The 23,715-nt window shown below is 46.4% G+C and overlaps 1 protein-coding gene across 2 annotated transcripts in view; it reads left to right on the top strand.

Annotated features, from left to right (window-relative positions):
* CNTRL (centriolin) overlaps nt 1-23,715 on the top strand; it is a 1,008,983-nt gene that overhangs the window by 677,289 nt on the left and 307,979 nt on the right. For both annotated transcript variants that reach the window (XM_078641873.1, XM_078641874.1), the window contains one exon: nt 10-136. In XM_078641873.1, coding sequence (XP_078497999.1) covers nt 10-136 — 127 coding nt within the window. The remainder of the gene's footprint in view (nt 1-9; nt 137-23,715) is intronic.

Raw genomic sequence — 23,715 nt, 5'->3', positions numbered from 1 at the left:
ATGCTTTAGTCTTCAGAAGCTGCAGGCAGACACAGAGTTGGCAGAAGGGAAAGAGGACCATTACCTCCAAATGCTAAAGGAAGCTGAAAGTGTCCTTTTGGCCAAAAAAGATGAACTGGAAAGATTGAGCGATCAGGTAAAGAAAGCAAATTTCTTTAATTTGGAATGGAACTGCTTGGCTCTCATGATTTCAACTCTGATAAGCAGGCATTATTTAATAAGTAATGTGTTCGGCAATAGGATTTTGGATTGAAGACCATGTGCTTTTTTTGTATAGCTTTGAAGATGCTGCAGCACTTTACCTGCATAAGTGATACTTTAGTATCTGTGAATTATTAATGATAAAGCAGTAGCCTGCAGTGGTGGTTTGTAATCATATTAAACCAATGTATCCGTTACAGGAAAGTAAACTGGACACAGCAATTGGATATTAAAATTGAAAATGATGTTCTCAATTATAGTTGATTACGGTGTCTATAATATTCTGTTATGAGGATACCTTGTTTCCAGGTTTTCATTTACCACTTTTGTGCATTGTGTGACCTATACGTTTGGTTCAGTTAAAGTGAACTTTTTGGACCTTCACACCTGAAAATAACGATTCTGAAGGATACATTTTTCTGAAGATTCCTCACCTCTTGAATACTCCTGCCAGGCTTCAGACTGGCGCAGAAAAGCTTTTGGCCTTATACTGGCAGTGGCTTCCTCCAGTTCTTTTTGATAGTTCATGAGAGAAGTATCTGTAACAATTCTTAGATTGACACACTTGGCTTTTTGACTGAAAAAGGTCTTCTTTCTCAGCTCTTTTTGTCTTCACTTAACGTCTTTCTTACACCAAGTGTTTTCTGACAGAAAGTCAGTGGATTTTCCCATCGGCATCGTCGACGAACACGGTGATGACAATTTCATCGTCGACGGCATTGTCGACGGCTTCGACGACGTACACTGTGTCGACGATTCCGTCTACAACTTCGTCGACGGGAACACCGTCGACGGCCCCATTGACGGGCGCTCCGTTGACGGCAGTGTTCAAATCCCCCTCTCTGCCAGTATTGACAACGATTACTATCGGGCGTCTTCCGTCGTCGACGGATCAAAAACAGGATACTAAAAGTCTCCATTTGGTTCCAAAATCTCCAGGATTGTCACCTTTACCCAAGATTTCACCATTGCTCCTCTCTCACCTTCTTGATACGGAGGAATCAGGGGATGAAAGTCTTTTTGGCCCCGCTTACAGCTCCTCACAGCTCAGAGTTAAATGCCAGAACACTTATGAGGAAGAGGAAGCGCAATGACAATGAGAATATATGGAAGGGGATTATTCATTCTCGGGTTGCTCTCAGGCCCAACGTTACGAATATTTCCAAGAGCACTATCCTTATGAGGCTTATGAAGAGCATCAGGAGGTTTGTAGAGATTACATGCTGGTGCAAGTCTCCCTGGTCACAGACCTTAGGCATATGTTGAATGACTATTATAAAAGATTTCTGGTCTCTCACGCTCTGGTTCCTTTGACGCCCGGCGGTCCAAATATTCAAGTTGATCCGCCTCCACCAGTGGTTACTCCGCCGCCTGTTGCACAGGTTGAGACTAGAGACAGGCTCCTCAATGCATTGCAATCCAGGATGATTACATTGAGAGTGAAGCAGACAATCAACCCGAGGAACTTGAGCTCCCTCAGGATCCGGACATACTTGGTCAAGAATTGGATGATTATGTGGCTCCATTTTCGCAGTTGCCTTCCCCTCCTCTAGCAGCTCAACCCCTCCCCCTTCCCCCCCCAGGAGATATTGGGGGCTTACATGAAGTACTTGAGAGAGCCTCTAGAAGCTTTGATTTGCCTTTGCCTGTGGTGCAAACTGAATGTTTTCTTTACGATTTTAAAGATGTAACAAAGAAATCGGTTCGATCCATTCTGATTGTGGATTACATTTGGAGTGAAGGTTTGAAGATAATAAAGAACCCAGCCTCCGTTCCTGCTGTGCTACTGAGGATGGAAAAGAAATACAACACACCTGATTCTGCCCCAGCATGTTTAATTGGCCATCCTCATCCAGATTCAGTTATAATGCAAGCTGCCCAGAGGAGTTCTAGGAATCCGCAGTCTCCTTGTTCGGTATTTACAGACAGGGAAGGCAAACGTCTTGACCGCATTGGCAAACGCTTCGCTACTATGGCTGCTACTGCTATCAAGGCCTCTAACACCTTAGCAATTTTGTAAAATGTAAATTGATACTTGTATAGCGCACTACTCACCCACAAGGGTCTCAAGGCGCTTGTACGAATACCACTATGGAACCCATCCTGGCTTTCCCTGTGAGGTGTCCACTCCTGGGCACCCCACAGGCAACCTTAGCGTTGTGGGGGCCGTTGTGGAGATTAAGCAAGCTATTGCCCAGAGTTGTAGAGTGGAATAGGCACCGAGGCGAGAATTATCAGGTCAGTGGAATTTTGAGCCCAAGACCAGCCGAGGCGGGGAATTGAACCCTGGTCCCGGGATAGACCTCTTCATCAGGGTCTGCCGCTCTAACCATTGAGCCACACTTCTCCACCATTTTGGGAAGGTACGACCGTCCGTTATGGTCAGATCTGGCTCCTCTTCTCGAATACCTTCCCGAGGATAAAAAGAAAGAAGCGAAGGACCTCCTGCAGGACAGGGCTCAGGGCGAAGTTTTTCTGCCCTGAAATTCAGTCGAAAGTTCTGAACATGCCCTTTGATGCGGAAAATCTTTTTGGAAAGTATGTAGACGAAGAGCTACAGGGCATCAAAAAGAATACTGAGATCGCACGTTCCCTGGGCATGCTGCAACAAAGGTGTTTTCAGTCCTTTCGTGGAGGTAGAGGTCAGTTCCAGCAAAGACCATCTTACCAGTCATACAAATATCAACCATATGGTCAACAGAGTTACAGACCACAATATGGAGGACAGCAACAGCAACAATTTTGTGCCTCCAATCTGTCATACAATCAGCAGTCAGCTAGACGCAAGCCTGCAGAACAAGGAAATCGCAGGATTCCTCAAGACGTCAGTGACGTTTGTCTTCCGCCAGCCACCTCATCTTGTTTTCAACCTCTTCGGTCCCATCATCTCTCTCCATTTCTGAATCAATGGCAGACCATCACGAAGGACAAATTGGTGCTGGACATCATCCAACACGGCCACACCCTCGAATTTGTCCACAAGCCTCCTCAAGCTCCACCTCCAAGTAAAATGCATCATCATCATTTGTCCTTGCTAAGGCAAGAAATATCGACTCTACTAAAGAAAGGGGCGATAGAGAAGGTGCCTTTCGGACAACAAGGATGGGCTTTTATTTCAATTTCTTCCTAATAAGGAAAAAATGCGGGAAATGGAAGCAGGTCATGGACCTCAGGCAGCTAAACAAATACATCAAAAAGCAGTTGTTCAGAATATTGTCCCTTCAACAGATTCTCTTATTAATAAATGAATGAGATTGTCTAGCGTCTCTCGATCTCTTGAATGCATACTTTCACATCCCCATTCATGCAAAGCTTCACCAGTTCCTAAGGTTCGAGGTGGCTGGGGATCACCACTAGTACAAAGTTTTGCAATTCAGCCTTCGCTCAGCTCCCAGAGTTTTCACGAAATGTATTGCCCCAGTAGCGGCTTATCTGAGAAGGCAGGGACACCAGGTTTACCCCTACCTGGACGACTGGCTAGTGAAATGTTAATGTTAGTGATATTTCTAAAGCGCACTGCTGCCCAGAGGCTTCCTGGCGCTATGTAAGATGTCCTCCTGAGGCCTGATCGCGCGGTAGCCTCATCCTTTAGGTGTTAATAGCCAAGTTTTCAGGGCCTTTCGGAAGGCCAGCAGCTCTGTAATGCCTCTAATCGAGGAGGGTAGGGAATTCCACCATGCTTTGGCAGCGCCATTTCCCGACCAGAAAATCTACGCAGGCCTGTCAGCGGCTCTTCAAGTCTCTGGGGTTACAACTCAACGTGAAGAAGTCCCAGTTGATTCCAAGCCAGAATCGTATTTCTCTTGGGTCATTTCTGAACACAAAGTCGATGAAGGCATTTCCCACTTCAGAATGGAATCTCAAGATAATGCACTTAGCATCCTTTCTAAGCTCAAGGGAGTCCACTTCTGTGAGAGTATTCAAGTCCTTACTGGGGATGCTGTCATCATGCATCCCGTTGATTGCGAATTGTCGGCTACATATGAGGCCTCTCCAAGAGCAGTTGGACATGCAGTGGGTGCATGCGCACAGCTCATTCGGGGCCATCATTTCTCTCTCTCAGACTATGAAGCAGGCTCTGTCTTGGTGGGAAAAAGAAATCAATATCTCTCCAGGCCACTCGTTTCAACCAGCACAGCCTCGTTATATTATGACAACGGACGCTTCAATGGACGGTTTGGGGGCGTATCTCCAGGAATTGCAAATTCACTGAAAATGGTCCTTTCAAGAAAGTTTTACACATCAACCTTTTGGAGCTGAGGGCTTTTTTTCTGGGGCTGCAAGATTTTCTTCCCAGAATCCGGGGATCCTCTGTTCTGGTAAGAACAGACAACACCACAACAATGTTCTATCTTGCCAAACAAGGGGGCTGCAGGTCTCTCACATTATCAGAACAGGCCCAGGAGATTTGGATGTGGGCGGACTTTCTAAGCAGAACCAATTCCCAAAGTCACGAATGGGAGTTAAACGTGGACCAGCTGAGACGAGTCTTCAAACTCTGGGGCACTCCAAAATTGGAACTTTTTGTGACAACAAGCAATAGGAAGTGCGAAAAGTTCGCCAGCAGGTTTCCTCAAAAGAACTCTTGGGGAAACGCCCTGCAGCTGCAGTGGACGGGGACTTTGGCATATGCGTTCCCGCCATTTCCCCTCATCCCAAGAGTATTGAGCAAGATGAAGCAAGAACCATGTCATCTCATTCTCATAGCTCCGGCATGGCTGAGGCAGCTCAATATCTCCGCACATTCTCTTTCCTCCACTACCAAACCTACTCTTAATGAACAACAGTCAAATTGTTCATCCTCAAATAAAATCTCTAAGTTTGTCAGCTTGGAACCTCACGACTATGAATTCACAGATTTAGACATCACTCCGGATTGCAGGTCCATCCTCCAGTGGGCCAGAGCTACTTCCACTAATAGGTCATATGCTGCAAAATGGAAAAGATTCTGCCATTGGTGCGAGGAGAAACACGTGCATCTTTTGCTCTTAACCCCTTACCAGGTTTTGCTTACCTACTTCACTTTGCTAAATCATAATTGGCTCATTCATCAACCAAAGTACACTTGGCGGCAATTTCCAGGTTTCGCAGGAAACTCGGAGAACTCTTTGTGGTCAACAAGAATTGTTAAGGAGTTTATGAAAGGCCTCTTTAGGGTTTTCCCACCCTTAAAGCATCCTGCAGTCCCATGGGAATTAAACACAGTTCTAGCTCAATTGATGAAATCGCCTTTCGAACCCATACACAAGGCAAGTTTCATGAAAAATGGGTCTCCTTTTAGCTCTCACATTGGCTAGGAGAATCAGTGAAATTCAGGTTTTCACGGTAGCTGCACCTTTCCTTCAATTCAGGCAAGACAAGCTTTTATTGAGAACAAATCCTCAATTCATTCCTAAAGTTCCAATTTAATTTCACTTGAATGAACCAGCTGTGCTCACCACGTACTTTGTGAATCCTTCAACTGCCTCTGAAAGAGCATTGCACACAAGAGGATGGGAATGTCAGGACTGGTACTGAAATGGTTTGAATCCTTCCTTCAGAACAGATCGCAAAGATTCTTGGTCAACCAATCTTTATCCCCCTCTTGTCCAAACTCGATCGGGGTCCCTCAAGGATCTACCTTATCTCCTTCACTCTTTAACCTATACGTTGAACCTCTGACAGAAATCATATCCTATCACATGTACGTGGACGACAAGCAGATTTACATCAAAGTAGCATCTCTAGAGGACATCAAGTTAATCAATGAGGCTTTAAGAAAGACAATGTATTGGTTAACCAGTAAACACCTGAAGCTGAATGCTCAAAAAACTGAATTCCTATTAATTTCACCACCAAAGATCAAGTCAGAGACGATAGAGTGGACCAAAATGATCACAGCACTAAACTGCACCCCTACGCTGGTGGACTCAGCCAAATCGTTAGGAGTCACCTTGGATAAGAATCTAGACATGAAAGCACACATCAAAATAATGGCAAAAAGTGCGCGCTTTCACTTGAACTACTTAAGGAAAGTGAAACCGTTCATCTCATCGGCAGACCTCAAACTAGCAATTCAATCCATAGTTATCTCAAGGATTGAATACGGATGTACAACCTTAGCAGGCCTACCAAAAATGTCCACGGCACCACTAAAAGCATGCCTCAATGCAGCTGCAAGGCTCATCACCGGTTTGAGGAAGTTCGACCATATTTCACCTCACCTAAAAGCGTTAAACTGGCTTCCATATGAAGCCAGAATCCAATTTAAAATGGCATGTATCACCCACAAAGCACTCCACTACAAAACACCGAGTTACCTGGCCCAGAAGATTGAGATATCGGGAGGTTGCAGACCTGCCAGAAGTGCCAAGGAGCTGCTGCTGAGGCCACCCATATTCAGGAAGAAGAAAACCTATGACAGAGCGTTCTCTGGGGCAGCCCCCAGAGTCTGGAACTCCCTCCCTCCGAATATCAGGAAAATTACTAACATTATTACATTCAAAAAGGAAGCTAAGAGCTTCCTAATGAATAAGTTCCTTACATCTGCAAGTACAGACTTCAACGCCACCGCATCGGAAAGGGCCCACACGGAGCATCGAACGGAAACTAGAAACAATGTCCAGTAAGCAGTAACGACCTAGAGGCTAGAGCACAGAGAGAACTAGAAGAAGATCGCGCAATCAAAGCCAAGACAGTATGGTCTATACAGGAACTTAGCATTCAATTTAATAGGATATTGAAGAAAAGTTATAACATTTATGTCAACTTGGGGATAGACGCAGGTTGAAAAATTTAGCATTATGTTATCCCGGTGTTAGTACTAACCGAATCTACCTCATATCAGTATGATTACTTAAAGTATAACTAACCTACCTTAGTCCAGTAGGGCAATGCTATGTGAATTGTAGCAGTAGGTTACACCTTATATATGGAACTATAACTACCTACCGCATTCCCTTTAGGGTAACGCTATGTGAATAGTATGTCTAATCTACCTCATGTATATGTATTCTGTATTTCTAATCTACCTCTTGTTTATATATTCTGTGAAGCGCTCTGATACCCAAGGGTCACGTTCGCGCTATATAAAACTTTCTAAATAAAATAAAATAAATTGCACTCTTTAGAGGTAAAGCGCTGCATCAAGTTTTGCATTCATAGAACAAAGTCTTTCAGAAAATCGAATCAGCTATTTGTGTCCTTTTCTTTGCCAAGGAAGGGCCAAGCCCTTTCAAGGAACAGTATTGCACGTTGGATCTCCTCTGCAATTGTTTTTTGCCATGACAAGGCTGGCAAGCCTCTGTCTGCAAAAGCGTCTGCGCACTCGACAAGGAAGCTGGCAAACTCTACAGCCTTGTTTGTCGGTGTATCGCTTCCAAACATTTGTAGAGCGGCAACATGGTATAACGTGCATACATTTACTAAGCATTACTGCCTAGACTATGAATGGAAAGCGGTCGCTGCAGTGGGTCAAGCTTTCCTGAGACATATGTTTTCTTAAGGTACATGTCTATCACTTCTATTTGTCTCGTGTATTCGGTTTTCACAGATTTATTTGCTATTTAACGATTTACTTGGATTTCATGATTAATATGTATTGGTATGTTTCAATATATCTCTTTTATTGCATTTAAAGGTCTTTGCCTAGTTGCAAATGCATGGATTTACACTGCTAACTACTCTGATACAAGCATGTGAATCTATTAAAGATACAATACTGGGGAAAAAACAAGTTACCCATACACTGAGGTTCTCCAGTATTGATATCTTTCATAGATTCACATGCGGCCCTCCCTCCTCCCCGTCTAGGCTTACCACTTCTGATCTCATGTTACTTCTTTACCTTAGCACACTTGTGCGTGAAATCTGAGGTCTGGTGGCTCTGACTGGGAAGTTGAGGTCTAGGGCTGGTCTCTGATTGGTCAAAGTTTGGACCTACGTAAAATGCTGTTGAATATCAAAGTTTTTCTTTCCTTTTGGTGGTTTCTATGTACTTCTATCGCACTCCTTTTCTAACTACCGCAAGACTCCCACCATGACGACGGGGAAGATACAAGCATGTGAATCTATGAAAGATATCAATACTGGAGAACCACAGTGTACAGGTAAGTAACTTTTTTTTAACTCCTCCCTTCTCGCATCTTAGCTAAGCTGTCCTAGCACCAAAAGTGCTAATCTGAGTTTCTTGAAGGTGGCCACCCACCTACATACCTTAGCTGAATCGCAGTCCTGTGGCTCTGTGCTTTAAGAAGCTCACCCTCTGTTCTAGCTGTGACATTCCAAGCATGCAGATGAGGCCAATCTGGCACTGGGAAACCAGCCTATGGACTTCATCAAGGATGATTGCACAAACCGAGACTCCTAGGACGTGTAGGATTCTCCTGTCTGCCTAATACTTGCATGTACTAAACTTAAATGTTATTCCTGATTATTTTTGAAAGGACAGGCTACACAATGAATGAGGTCAAAGAAGAAAATTAACATATTAATCATGTCGCACCGTTTCACTTAATTGTATTAGGCATTATAAATCATGTGAATACATATATATGAATAATTGATGCACTGTCAAACTATTTTAATACAAAAAGAACAATTGATGGACAGAATACTGCTCAATGCAAAACATTCACCCCATTACAGAGATCTGTACCTAAATCCATCGCTTTATTGTTCCCCATGGCATTCCATTTCAGAGCCGCCATATGCAAATCAGTCTTGTCCCTGTTCTCCATGGGAAGAGCCCAACCCAATCTGCCAGGCCAGGTCCTCCCTGGACTGGAAACAAACACCCTAGGACCAGTTTTGGGGTATCACCCTTCATCAGTTAGGCTTGCTTGCCTCCAGTGGCATGGTCTAGCCAGGTTTTCTGATAGATACATCTGCCTTGTGGAATCCTCACCTTGTGAATATCCCCTTGCGTCAGCAACATTCGGAAATTCTTTTTGTAGCTTCGCGCCGACGTGGACTTAGACGTCATGGAGGCACGGCACCGCTCGCGACTCCGCTGACGTCACCGATGCCTATAATAGGCCCACGCCGGCGTGATGACATCAGTTCCCTTTTTTCCGCGTCGTCGACGCTAACGGTTTTCTGGGATCGTACTGTAGCTTCACAGTAACTTTGTTACTATTATTCTATTACTGTGTCTATCTCTAATTTCTTCGAGATGTCGTCGAAGAAGACTGGTTTTAAGGCTTGCGGGGAATGTGGCAAGACAATGTCTATTACCGACCCGCATGAATGCTGCGTTTGGTGCCTGAGTTCCGACCATGACGTCGAGGATTGCCCTTGCTGCAAGAAGATGACCCCGAAGGCATTACGAGAGAGGGAGACGAAACTCCTCGTGGCAAAACTAAAAAATAAGAAAGTTAAAAAGTCTTCGAAGTCTCGATCTCGACGTTCGAGGTCGAGGTCTCGATCGAGGTCGCGCTCTGAGTCGTCTTCGGCTCATGCTTCGAAATCTTCGAGGAAGAAGCACAAGAAAAGGAGCCATGAGTCACGTCATCACTCAGAAAAGGACTCTAGTTCAAGACCGAAGTCCCAGGTCAAACTTCTGAATAAGGAAGTGGAAGTTTCGGAGTCGGAAGATCATAACTCTGTTGGTGAGGCTTCGCATCCGAATTCGCCCGAGTCTCAGAAGCAGGTCCATTCTCCAGTTCCATCCAATCCTTCTGGTCAGGAGGATGAAGGTGTGGAGCAGGGGGCTGGTGAAGTCGAAGTTCCGGTACCTGCGGGTTCGTCGACCCCGGTTCCTGGACTCGATGAAGAGGTCGACGTCGTATTGACTCCGCCTCCTCAGGAACAACCAAGAGGTCCATATCCGGATTTTCCGGCTCCAGGTCAGGATCCATCTCAGTTCCTGAATGCCATGTTTGGAGTTTATTCCAGGGCAATGTTCCCGTCTGGTGCACCTGTTGGTCCCACGGGTCCTATGGCTTTTAACTTGGGTGTTCCCCAGGCTTATGCCCCTGCGCCCTTCATGCCTTTTATGCCGGCTATACCACCGCATTGGCATTTTCCAGCACCTCCTGTGTCGTCGACGCCGAAGTGCACGACCCCAACTCCGTCGACGCCGGTTCCATCGACGCCGGTGCCTACGACTCCGAAGCAGGATTCTGTTCGACCTCGGGTGAAACGACCTCATCCGACTTCGGGCTCGACGCCGGTCCCGACCCCGTTGGAGTCGATTATGAATCCTTCGACTTCTATCGTGAAGTAAAGGTCACGAAGAGAAGCTCAGAGACTTCTGGAAGAAGAAAGATATCAGTATACAGATACTGAAGAAGGGGAGTTACAGGATTCTGAAGATCCTTTTGAGGACTTGGGTGAGGCCAGTGGGCTTGAACTGTCTCCTGAGTGGGATTTGACTTCAGTGTCAAATGTACCGTCGAAAGATGTGGTTCCTTTTCACACCGTTATTAAAAAGGCCGCGAGTTTATTGAACATTACTCTGCCCACTGCTGATTATAAGCCAAATATTTTAACTGAGGTTCTTCATTCACCCTCCTCTGTTATTGAACCTATGTTACCCTTCAATGATGCCTTATCTGAGCCCATCTATGAAGTCTGGAAGAAGCCTTTGTCTGCTCCTGCAGTTTCTAGGACAGTGGCGAGGAGGTACAGAGTTGCTCCAGGTGACCCTGAATTCTTGTCGACTCACCCCCTGCCTGAGAGTTTAGTTGTACAAGCTGCCTGCTCAAAAAGATCTGCTGGGGCTTTTCCGCAGGTTCCTGGGGATAAGGAATCCAGGAAGCAGGATCAAACCGCTAAGAAAGTCTTCTCCTCAGCCAGTATGGCGCTTAAATCAACTAACGCAACTTGTCTGATGGGGAGGTATATTCATGCCTTGATGGATTCTGTCAAGCAGTTGATTCCGAAAATCCCTGAGGAAGAGAAGAAAGATTTTCAGGAGGTGATATCGGACACTCAGGCAGCTGCGAGGCAAGTGATTCAGAGTGGTCTGGACACTGCTGATTCGGTGGCGAGGGTCATGGGCTCTTCCGTGGCCACTAGGAGGGCTGCCTGTCTTAAATCATCGGAGTTCTCTGCAGACGTTCAGTCTGTTTTGATGGACTTGCCTTTTGATGGCTCAGGATTGTTTGGTAAGAAGGCTGATGCTGCCTTGGAACGTTTTAAAGACAGTAGAGCCACTGCGAAATCCTTGGGTCTCCAGTCCAGGGGTACTACTGGAAGACGCTTCAGAGGGTTTGGCAGATCTTCCTTTCGTTCTTACAGACCATCTCAGCAGCAGCCACAACAGCAGCAGAATACGCTGTACAAGTCGTACAGGGGCAGGCAAAGATCCCGCCCTAGAGGTCGTCAAGCTTCCTCCTCCTCTTCCTCCTCCCCTTCCCAACCCCCTGCCAACGCAGCAAAGCAGCCCTAGATCCGCCATTCCGGATCATGTGGGCCCAGTGGGGTGTCGGCTTACACATTTTCTACAAGATTGGGAATTAATAACATCGGATCTTTGGGTTCTCAATCTTGTAGAGAATGGGTATGCACTTCCTTTCCAGGAATTCCCTCCCAATTACCCTCCTTGCCAAGGTTATTGTTCGGAGGACCACCTGCTTCTCCTGCAGGAAGAAGTCCTGGCTTTGTTCTGAAAAGGTGCGATAGAGGTGGTTCCAGAGCAGGAAAGGGGTCAGGGGTGCTACTCCCGGTATTTTCTGATCCCCAAGAAAGATGGCAGGCTTCGGCCAATCCTGGACCTCAGAATTTTGAACCTTTACCTGAAACAGGAAAAGTTCAAGATGCTCACTCTTGCACAGGTTCTTCAAGCGCTGCTGGAAGAAGACTGGATGGTGTCGATCGACTTGCAGGATGCGTATTTTCATGTTCCCATCTTGAAGTCGCACAGAAAGTATCTCCGTTTTAAGGTTGGGTCACAACACTACCAGTTTGTGGTCCTTCCGTTTGGTCTTACTACTGCACCTCGAGTTTTCACCAAGGTGATGGCAGTGGTGGCAGCTCATCTCAGGAGGTCGGGGATACATGTGTTTCCGTATCTAGACGACTGGCTGATCAAGGCGGAGTCGCCGGAGAAGGTGCTCCATCATCTGCAAGAGACAACTCTGTTGTTGCACAGGTTGGGTTTTTCGATAAATGTACCCAAGTCTCACCTGGTGCCCTCACAGCGCAACCTGTTCATAGGTGCGGTACTGGACACTACTGTGTGTCGTGCATTCCCTCCTCCTCAAAGGATTCGCGACATACAGAAAATGATTCCTTTGTTCTACAATGGAGCAGTCGTTCCAGTCCTGAAGGTTCTTCGCCTGCTCGGTCTGATGGCTTCTTGCATTCTGTTGGTCAACCATGCACGCTGGCACATGAGGGCACTCCAGTGGTGCCTCCGCAGGCAGTGGTATCAGCACAACGGAGATCTCAGGGAGTCAGTGAGGATCTCCAGAGAAACTGCAGCGGATCTGTCTAGGTGGGGCGTGGAAGGCAATCTGTCTCAAGGAAAGCCTTTCCAACTGCCTCCATCGGTTGCCACAGTGATCACGGATGCCTCCACTCTAGGGTGGGGTGCTCATCTGGGGGACCTGGAGGTCAAGGGTCTTTGGTCTCCAGAGGAAAGGTTGCTTCCCATCAACCTACTAGAATTGCGGGCGATACGTCTGGTGCTCAAGACCTTCCTCCCTTCCCTTCGCGGTCAGTCGATTCAGGTCCTGACGGACAACACGACCGCGATGTGGTACATCAACAAGCAGGGAGGAGTAGGGTCGCAGTGTCTCTGCAGAGAGGCTCTGCGTCTCTGGTCCTGGGTTCAGGACCACCAGATTTGTCTGATGGCAAATCATCTGGCCGGAGTTCAGAACGTTCGTGCAGACAGTCTGTCGGCAGTTTTCTGCCGATCACGAGTGGAGGCTCCATCCAGAGGTAGTTCACGACATCTTTCAGATGTGGGGGACTCCTCGGGTGGACCTGTTCACTACTCGCGAGAATGCTCACTGCCTGTCATTCTGCAGTCTCCAGTATCCGATGCAGGGAGCCTTGGGGGACGCGTTTCAGTTGAGTTGGAGCTCGCAACTCCTTTACGCGTTTCCTCCCATACCTTTGATTTCTCGGGTTCTGAAGAAAATTCGCCAAGACCGGGCCCAAGTTATATTGATCGCCCCGGATTGGCCAAGAAGGGTGTGGTACTCAGACCTTCTCCACCTCTCCTTTCACCCGCCGCTCCGTCTCCCTCACAGGGCAGATCTCCTCTCTCAGATGGAGGGGCAGGTTCTACACCCCCACCTCCAGACCTTACACCTTCATGCCTGGAGATTGAACGGGGCAACCTGAGTTCTTTTTCTCTCCCGCCTGATGTGGTGGATGTCATTTTGTCTGCCAGGCGTGACTCCACTAAGTCCATCTATTCTTATAGGTGGTCGAAATTTGTTACTTGGTTCAGGGAGAAGTCTTTAGACCCTTTGAGGGCCCATTTATCTGATGTTCTCCAGTTTGCCCTTTCTCTGGCACAGCAGGGTCTTGCTGTTGCCCCGGTGAAGGGTTATCTTTCTGCGCTGTCGGCTTTTATCTGTTTGCCTGACCAGCCCTCTCTTTTTAAATCTCCTGTAGTTTTAAGGTTTTTGAAGGGCCTCACAAATAAGTTCCCACCTACTCCTTTTATTGTTCCTCAGTGGGACTTAAATCTTGTATTGACATTTTTGATGGGTGCTCCTTTTGAGCCTCTTCACAAATGTCCTATGAGGCTTCTGACTTTCAAAACGGTTTTCCTCGTTGCAATAACCTCGGCAAGGAGGGTAAGTGAGCTTCAAGCTCTTAGTCACAAGCCCCCTTTCTTGACCATTCATGCTGATCGAATGGTTCTTAGGACCAGGGCTGCTTTTCTGCCAAAGGTGGTGACTCCTTTCCACCTTGGTCAATCCATTACCCTTCCTACCTTTTATCCTCCCCCTCACCCTTCCAAGGAGGAGGAGAGATTACACCGTCTTGACCCCAAGAGGGCGGTGTCCTTTTACCTGGACAGGACTAAAGACTGTCGAGTGGACGACCAGCTCTTCATTGGCTTTGCTGGCTGAAAGAGAGGAAGAGCGGTCCATAAGAGGACTTTATCAAGATGGATCGTCCTCTGTATTAAGATCTGCTACTCTTTGGCCGGTAAGGAACCACCAGAGGGTATAAGGGCTCATTCTACTAGAGCTAAGTCTTCGACCTCTGCATTGGCTAGAGGTGTGCCTGTAGAGGACATTTGTAGAGCGGCAACTTGGTCTTCCCTCCACACTTTCGCGAAGCATTACTGCTTGGATTCCGAGGTGAGGAGGGACGGTCACTTTGCTCGCTCTGTCCTTCAGGATTTCCTGGTTTAGAAGAGTGGACACCCTCCTCCGGGAGTGGGGACTGCTGTGGGACTCTATTCACAAGGTGAGGAATCCACACGGCAGATGTATCTATCAGAAGAACAAGTTACTTACCTTCGGTAACGCTTTTTCTGGTAGATACAATATCTGCCTGTGGATTCCTCACTGACCCACCCGCCTCCCCGTTGTCCACTCTTCTTTGCCAGAGTTTCTGTTAGGTATTTGTTTATTTCAAATGTTTTGTTGCATTTGCTTCACACTGTGTGTGTGTTACCTTGATATTTGTACTGTGTATACTGTGTATATTTCTACTGTCATTGGTCCGTCCGTGTGCCTCGAAGGCACGGAAAAAAGGGCGGAACTGATGTCATCACGCCGGCGTGGGCCTATGATAGGCGTCGGTGACGTCAGCGGAGTCGCGAGCGGTGCCGTGCCTCTATGACGTCCAAGTCCACGTCGGCGCGAAGCTACAAAAAGATTTTCCGAATGTTGCTGACGCAAGGGGATATTCACAAGGTGAGGAATCCACAGGCAGATATTGTATCTACCAGAAAAAGCGTTACCGAAGGTAAGTAACTTGTTCTTCAGCTTCTTGTGGAGGTTCTGACGAGGAATGGGAGGTTTTTCCATGCTTTTGGAGTGATGCAAGAGAACTTCCATCACCTGATCTGTTTTTTTATATGCATGGAATGGGTGCATGTAGGAGTCCTGCGGGATGGAGGTGTCTGGGTGGTTGGTGAAAGGAGATTGAAAAGATCCAATTTCCAGTCAATTTGATGAAAGATAAATTGCTTTATTGAAGAGTAAAGGTAGATACCTCCAGCACAGCTTCACAGCTCACAAACCAACTCCTATAATCAAAAGCTAATATTCCATCCTAGCAACATAACTAACATTCTAATGATGACATGCAGAAGTGCCAACTCTACACATCTCCTTACTTAATATATATTGAACAAAAATGTATACATTTTTACATATCAAAATAAATTTAAATGAATCTGATAAAATGTCCATTTTTTACATTCCAAAAATATCAATTTTCAGAAACATGTACTGGAGCACGACATTCACAAATGTTTCCAGTAATTTCCATTTTTTACATTCCAAAAATATCAATTTTCAGAAACATGTCCTGGAGCACGACATTTACATATGGTTCCAGTACTCCAGGCTGATCGATCAGAAAGAATAACAGCATTTATTTTTACAGACTTCACTTGTATCGGTGCAGAAAATTTCCTGTCACCCTCTGTAGTTACACCACCACGTTTTATGGTCACCCAGTCGCCAATTCTAAATTCAATTTCTTTCACACCCTTCTTTTCATTATAATACTTAGCAGACTCAGTTTGCATTTTAAATACTTTATCTTCAACCGCACTTCTGTCAACCCACACACAATCTTTCACTTTTAACCAACCAGGAACCTCTTTGACACCAGATTCATGTCCTTTTAAAGATATAAATGGAGAAAGTCCTGTTATCGAATGCGGTGTAATTTTATAGGACCACACCAATTTTTTCAATTCTTCACGCCATGATAATCCATTAGCTAGGGACAACTGGATATTATCCATAATTAGTCGGTTAATTTGTTCCACCAAACCATTGGCTTATGGCCTAAATAAAGCAGCTCTCTCATGAATAATCCCAAATTTAGAAAGAAATTCCTGCATGTCTCTCGACACCAGCTGAACACCATTATCTGACACCAATGTCTTAGGTATCCCTTCATTCATAAACACTCTTTCCATAAAATCAACAACCCTTTGAGTAGTTATAAATTCTGTGCTCTCTACTACAAACCACTTGGAATGGTAGTCAACAATGACCATCAAAAATCTACTGCGAGAACCAAGCTTAGCAATTGGCCCTAGAAAATCAATTGCCACTCTTTCCCATGGTCGTTTCGGAAAAGATGTACACACCAGTGGAGGTTGCCTTATAACTTTTGATTTATCCGCTTGAGCACAAGCATAAAATTCTCTTACTGCATCTTCAATCTCTCTATCCATTCCACCATTCCAGGTCACCAATACGACTGTCAAACCCTTCTCTAAGTCATGTTTCTGCCTAAGTGTCCCTCATGAGCAATATTTATAATTTTCCCTCTCAAACTCACTGGTGGTACAAATTGATATCTTCTCAACAATTTTCCTTCACATACACTCAATTCGGCCTCAACATGGTAGAAACTTCTGAGTTTAACATCTTCAATATTGTTTTGATGCCACCCATGAGAAACACAAGTAATCATTTCTTGCAGAAGTTCATCATTTGACATTGCCTTTGTCCATTCGTCCTTGCTAAAAGCATGTTCAACTCTTTTAACATCATGTACTACATCAATCATGTCATCCATAATATTTTCCACACCCTCAATTGGCATCCTTGATAGATAGTCCGCTACCACATTCTTGAGACCTTTAACATATTCAACAACAAAATTGAAATCGAGAACAGATAAAATCCATCTTGAAATTCTAGGGGTGACATTTCCTTCTAAACCTCTACTTCCTTTGAAAAGATGAACTAACGGTTTATGATCAGTACGCACATTAAAAGGAAGACCCCATACAAAGTACTTAAAGTGCTTGATCCCCCTACAACACGCTAAGGCTTCTCTCTCTATCACAGAATAAGATAATTCTGCATCTCGTAATCTTCTGGAAGCAAATCCAATGATCTTTTCCTCACCATTGCTCAACTGAGTCAAAACAGCTCCAATCCCTACTGCACTTGCATCAGTTGTAATAAATGTTCTATCCTTAACGTTAAAATGGCCAAGATTCGGAGCACTAATGATACTTTTTTTATATTGTTGAATGCCTTATCACAACCACGATTCCAAGTAAAGATAACTCCTTTCTTCATTAGCAACCTCAATGGTTCAACAATTTCTGTAAAACCTTTGACAAATTTTGAGCAATATTCTACAAGTCCTAAGAATGACTTACGTTGATCCTTATTTTTTGGATGGGAGAGTCTCTGACTGCAGCAATGATATATTTTTTAGGCTTAATACCATCTTTACAAATTTCAAGTCCAAGATATGTTACACTATCCTTTTTCAACTGACATTTGTCTTTCTTTATAGTCAATCCATTGTCATCCATACTTTTCAACACCTCATTCAGAATCGTATCATGGTGCACATTATCTTTCCCCACAATCAAGACATCATCCTGAAAGCATAAAACATCATTCATGTCTCCAAAAATCCTTTCCATGACTCTCTGAAATACCGCAGAGGCGGATGCTAAACCAAAAGGCATCCTATAATATCTAAATGCCCCTAACGGCGTAACAAAAGAGGTAAGATGCCTCGACCCACTTTCCAAATCTATCTGATGATACGCTGAAGACATGTCTATTACACTGAAAACAGTACCACCTCCCATAGCTCTAAGCATTTCCGAAATATTTGGCAAAGGTTGCCTATCCACCCAAATATTCCTTTTTAAATCGCGCATGTCCACACACAAACAAATTTTGTTCCCCTCTTTTGGCGCTACGACAATCGGAGCCAACCATTCAGAGGCCTCAATTGGTTCAATAATTCCCTGAGCAAGAAGCTTTTTGAGTTCACATTGCAATGGCTCTCTCATTAGATGGGGAACATTTCTAACCTTGTGCACCACTGGAACAGCATTTTTCTTTAGAATAATTTTGTGCAAGAAGTCTTTTAACTTTCCTAGATCATCAGAGAATACTCTTGAGAACTTCTCAAATAAGTCATTTAACATCATGCACAACAGTAGACATAACAGGTTCTTCAGCATTAGGGTTGAGGATAATATTTAAATCTTTTTGATGACGCCAACCCAACAAATTCGAACCCTGTTTAGTCAAATACACTCTTCCATATACTTCCTTTCCTTTAAAAGATATTATCATCCATTTTAGTCCAATTATGTCAATGGTTTTCTCCCCCATACCCGACAGCTAAATTGTCAGGCTTACTCTACGAGTTAGAATCAATTTTATCTTTCCACACTTCACAATATATTTCCATGGTGTTGGAAATGGGGGTTGCCCAAGTCTCAAAGGGGGTAGCATGGCATCAAGCGGGCAGGCCAAACTTGGAGGACATGTGAAGCACTCACGCAGTACCCTCAGTCAACACACCAGGCACACCACAAAAGAGGCAGGACACCAATTTGAGTTGGAAAAAGATACGTCGTTTAGTAGGGTTTCCAACCTGCAAGGCAAAAATGCATTAACAGTGTCATCATAACACGGCGCCAACTGGCACCAGAGCCAAGTATTTCAGAGGGGGATTATTTACATGGGACCAAAAAGGGATTGAGTCCATAGTCCATAGTCCATAGCTGTAATAAAGAACAATTGTGATTAAATAACAGTGGTCCTGGGGCCAATCTGGCGGGGCCAACTCAGGCTCTCATCCTTAGGGGGTTGTAATTGCAAAATTCTACGTTAGCATAGAAATACATCATGCACATTAGCACCAACCCACCCCTGTTAGGGAAAAACAACAACAGAGCATTACAGCACATACTAGTCAGGAGCACCTGTAAGAAATCAGTACGGCAGGCTCATTAACCAGGGGCATAACAGGGGCCTGGAATAACTCATCAGGCCAGCATATGGGCACCACGGCACTAACAGGGCGCAAAAGCATACAATCACCCATCAGGTGTAAAACCACAGTATACCTAGGCTTCAATAACCTTAGTGTAGGCATAACATTTGCATAACCACATTAGCAGGGTAATCAGCAGACCATAAACACTAGGCGCAGTGGCGCATCACACCTGGACAGGTAACATGAAACGCTGCGTTACCCTAGGCAACCAGCATCCTGATCAGAAATGAACATGGCAAATAACCATTGCAGGGCTCAGGGGTCAACAAGCCATTAACAACCAGGCTGAGTTACCCAGCCCTTCACTCTGCAGGGCCTGACACCTAGCTAGGGGTTAACTTGTTCCTCTACCAATCCCGGGGGGGGGGGGTCTCAGTAATGTCCCAGCCCAGTCTAGAGGCTTAAAAAGGAGATCAATAGGGCCAATGAAGATCAGTACAGTTTCCAGGGGCTAGCACAAGTCCTGGGGCGAGCACTGACCCTGTGCCCCGACCTCCACACAGATTAATCCAAGCCCCACTCACCAGGCTCAATAGGTTCTGCGGGGCGTCCTTTGGGGTCTCCTCTGCAGGGGGGAACCAGGCACCGACAATATGCCTCGAGGCCCCCCTTTCCGCGGCGTCACCCAGGGCCCAGGGGTTCCAAAACGGCCTCTGGACGGCCACTCTCTCCTCACCCGGGCCTCCTTCTCTCAGAGGGGCCTGGGGCTTCAACACGGTGTCTGGGCACCCGTGGGGGAAGCCTCCCTGGCTTTCCTCCCACGTTTCAAGGCTCCTGCAGACGGCTTCGTTGGAGGGGGCGGGGCTGGCACCGACAATGTGCCCCGGCCCCTCACTTAGGACCGCAGACCGGCGGGGTGGCCTCCCGCTTCGGTCGCTCCAATTCGGGGCTCCCCATTGACCACGGGGGCCCCGCACCAACACTTCACCTGGGTCCCCTTCCCTCACGGGGACCCAGGGCTTTGTGACGCTCTTCTCTCGCTGGCCCCTCGCGTGGGGCACAGACCGGCGGGGTGGCCTCCCCCTCCGGTCGCTCTTCTCAGGGCTCCCTCCTGATCACGGGAGCCCTGCAACGAAGCTTCACCCGGGCCCCTCCTTCCTCATGGGGACCCGGGGCTGCCTTAGGTCCGGGCAGGCTCTCTTTGAGGCGCAGACCGGCGGGGTGGCCTCCCGCTCCGGTCGCTTCTCCCGGGGCTCCCTCCTGGCCACGGGGGCCCCGCAACGGAACTTCACCCGGGTCCCCCTCCTTCCTCACGGGGACCCGGGGCTTCGATTCCCCTTCTCCTGGCCTTCCCGGCCAATAGCCAATCCCTGCGCGGCCTTCAGGGGTCACGGCCGCGCAGGCCAATCAGTGCGTGGCGGGGGCGGGCCGATGACGCAGTCAGGCCCCCGTCACATGACGAGGTAGACGGCGGCTTCAGGGCCTAGCGCGGCCCTCACTCCACTTCGGCGGCCCTCTCCTGGCACCGGGGGCCGCCGCGACGCTGCCCACAGCGGTGGGGGTCCCTTGGCGGCGCCACGACGATGGCAACAATAAAGGGGTAGGCTCCCTGTTAATTACGCCTTGAGATAGTGGCAAAAGCGCGCTTCCTCAGTCGGCGCTATTTACAAGTTACCACAGTCTCCTCAGGAAATAGCGAAAATGGCGCTATCTACAAGCTGCCACAGTCTCCTGATAAAACAGCGCTACTCATAACGCACAGCACCTCCTCTGGCCACAACCTCAGCATCTTCCTTGTCAGGCTGAGGGGGCAGGAATTTAGCGCCTCACCACAAGGTGCTGGACAGGCAGTAACAGTCTTAGGCGGCCATTGTTCACCCCCCTGGGCAAACAGCACTCCAGGGGCCACAACAGCCACAGTCCCTCACAGGGGCCCAATCCTCCTCAGGCGGCTCCACACGGCCCAGCGCTTCCAAGGGGGGCCCACAGCTCCTCAAGGGCAAACTCCTCACCTCCTGGGGGGAATCCAATTAGCTCCTTCCCTTCCCAGTGCTCTTTCAGCGCGGCGCTGGCAGGGTTCAAGATCCCGACTGTGACAGGGACCTAGTCAGGGGCCCTCCCTTGTCAGGGGCCCATGGGGACAGCAGAGGGGGGGGGTTCTAGGGGTGCAGGGCCCAGCTCACAGGCCCATGTGGCGGTAGCACCTCACAGTAGGTCCCCTCTCTTCCTTGTCCCTGCGCTGACTGACTCTCTGGTGACACTTCTCCCTATTTATACCCTCCTCCCAGGCAGTGCCAGGACCTTCTAGAATGTTGGCACATCTAGCCTAAACTGGTTCTAGGGGAGGGGGTGAGCACCCTGGGTGCCAGGCTTTCCCTCCAAAAGCTAGGGGTAGCTGGGTAATATTATCTAGACTGCTGACCTATGTCAGTCCAGTGGCAAAACCCATGGCCATGGCATCCATTTTAAAAGCAATACATTTCAGTCAGGTACATTTCCAAAATGGGGGTGCAGTTTTAAAATGGGGGATTTTACAAGTGCTCACATTACTTCAGGTAATTACATTTGTCACAAGATGTCTCACACCACTCATGGCCTATACAGGTTTAATCCCATGGGGGAGACAATCCAGATAAGGGGGTCAAAAGCGAAAAATTTTGGGGGGAAAAGGCCAAGTCCAACACATGGATAACAAAGTATAAAGACTGCCTGAATCTACAAGCATATTAACATCATATGAATCTAATTTTATGATGCAATGAGGTTTGGTTAATAATGAAGTGCTCTCCCTAACTATGTCACAATCCAAAATCTCGATCGTTTTTCAATAACAATCTTGTAAACAAGTCTTTTCAATGAAGCAATGCCCAATCTCTTAAAATGGCCACCAAGAAAAACATTTTGGCTGTTTTCATTAGAGCTAGTTTTCCAATATGGCCGCCAATAAAAACATTCAGGCTGTTTTCGGGAGAAATTGGAGCATGTTTTCCAATATGGCCGCCAAGAAAAACATTCAGGCTGTTTTCAGGAGAAATTAGAGCTTGTATTTCCAATATGGCCGCTCGTTACAGTGTTTACCTCCAAATAAACCCTTTACTGTGGAAACATCTTTTAAAGCTAAAAATGAAGTTTTAGTCAGATGATTTTCAGACATTCAGCTCTTAAAAATATAATCAAAAATTATTCTCAGATTATGCTCAGTTAGATCGAGCTCAACTTCAGCTCAGCCTCAGTTCAGCTACAGTTTAATACATGCAATTCAGCTTCAGTGTAATACATGCAGTCCCGAAATGACGATAAAAACAAGTAACATTTTTCTAAGCATCTGTATTAAAACCTTAAGGCTTAGATTTAAACAATCTTTAGAAGAATATTAAAGGAAATTAATCTTCTTTTCTTTATTAGAGAGTCAAAATCACACAATTTCGAATTAAATCCGTGTGTTTCCATCCAATAAAATTTTACTCACAGCATTTCCAGAAGTAAGTTTCTGTAGATCTAGTCCAATTGGTTCAAAAATCTCTAATAAGTCCATAAATCCAGGGGTGAAGGTATCAAAGTAGTATCAATGTCTCTGTCCCCTGCACAGAGAAGACCACCTCGTCGCCAATGAAAAGATCCAATTTCCAGTCAATTTGATGAAAGATAAATTGCTTTATTGGAGAGTAAAGGTAGATACCTCCAGCACAGCTTCACAGCTCACAAACCAACTCCTATAGTCCAAAGCTAATATTCCATCCTAGCAACATAACTAACATTCTAATGATGACATGCAGAAGTGCCAACTCTACAGAGATACAGCTGTTCAGGTATGCAGGCCTAAGTTGTGTTGCGCCTTGAATGTGTATTTTTAGAATTTTGAAATGAGTGCGTTTATGCCAGTGGAGCTCCCTGAGGTGTGTTGTGATGTGTGTTCTGTGTGCGAGTTTGAGGATGTTTCTGGCTGCCGAGTTCTGGTTTGTAGTCTTCTGGTGAGTTGCTTGGTGATCCCGACGTAGAGGGTGTTTCCGTAGTCTAACTTGCTGGTGACTAGTGTGTGAATAAGGGTTTTTCTGGTGTTATTTGGGAGCCATTTGAAAATCTTCCTCAGCATATTCAGGATACAGTGACAGTGTTGACTTGTGCGGTCATGTCAAGTTTGCTGTTGATGGTGATCCTAAGGTTCATAGGATGAGTGCTGGGTGTGGGTCCATGTTTGGTCAGTCACCAGTTGGAGTCCCATGTTGAGGTGTTCTTGCCCTAGATCACAATTGTGTGGAGCTGAGGCAGTTGGCTTTCATCCAGTTAGGGACTTCAATCATGCGGGCAGTGAACATGTCCCTTGAGTTGGGGGACTGGTCTGAGATGGAGAATATGAGTTCTGTCTCCTCAGCATAGGAGAGGATGTTGATGTCATGTGCGTTGATGACAATGGGCCATAGAGTTCATGTATGCGCTGAAGAGGATGAGGCTTAGCGATAAACCTTGAGGCACTCACAGATAAGTTTGCAGGCTTCTGAGGGTAAGGTGCTAGTCTGACCGCTTGTGTTCTAATCTTTAAGAAGGAACAGATCCAGCTGAGAGTAAGTCCTTGGATGCTAGTCTCGTGCAGGGGCCTGATGAGGATTGGTGTTTCAAGACCTTGTCAAATACTGCAGAGTGATCCAGGAGAATGAGGGCTGCCATGTCTCC

Source organism: Lissotriton helveticus, chromosome 5_1, assembly GCF_964261635.1.
Source record: "Lissotriton helveticus chromosome 5_1, aLisHel1.1, whole genome shotgun sequence".
Classification (NCBI taxonomy): domain Eukaryota; kingdom Metazoa; phylum Chordata; class Amphibia; order Caudata; family Salamandridae; genus Lissotriton; species Lissotriton helveticus.
The sequence above is the reverse complement of the archived record's forward strand: the minus strand, read 5'-3'. Positions and strand labels throughout refer to the sequence as shown.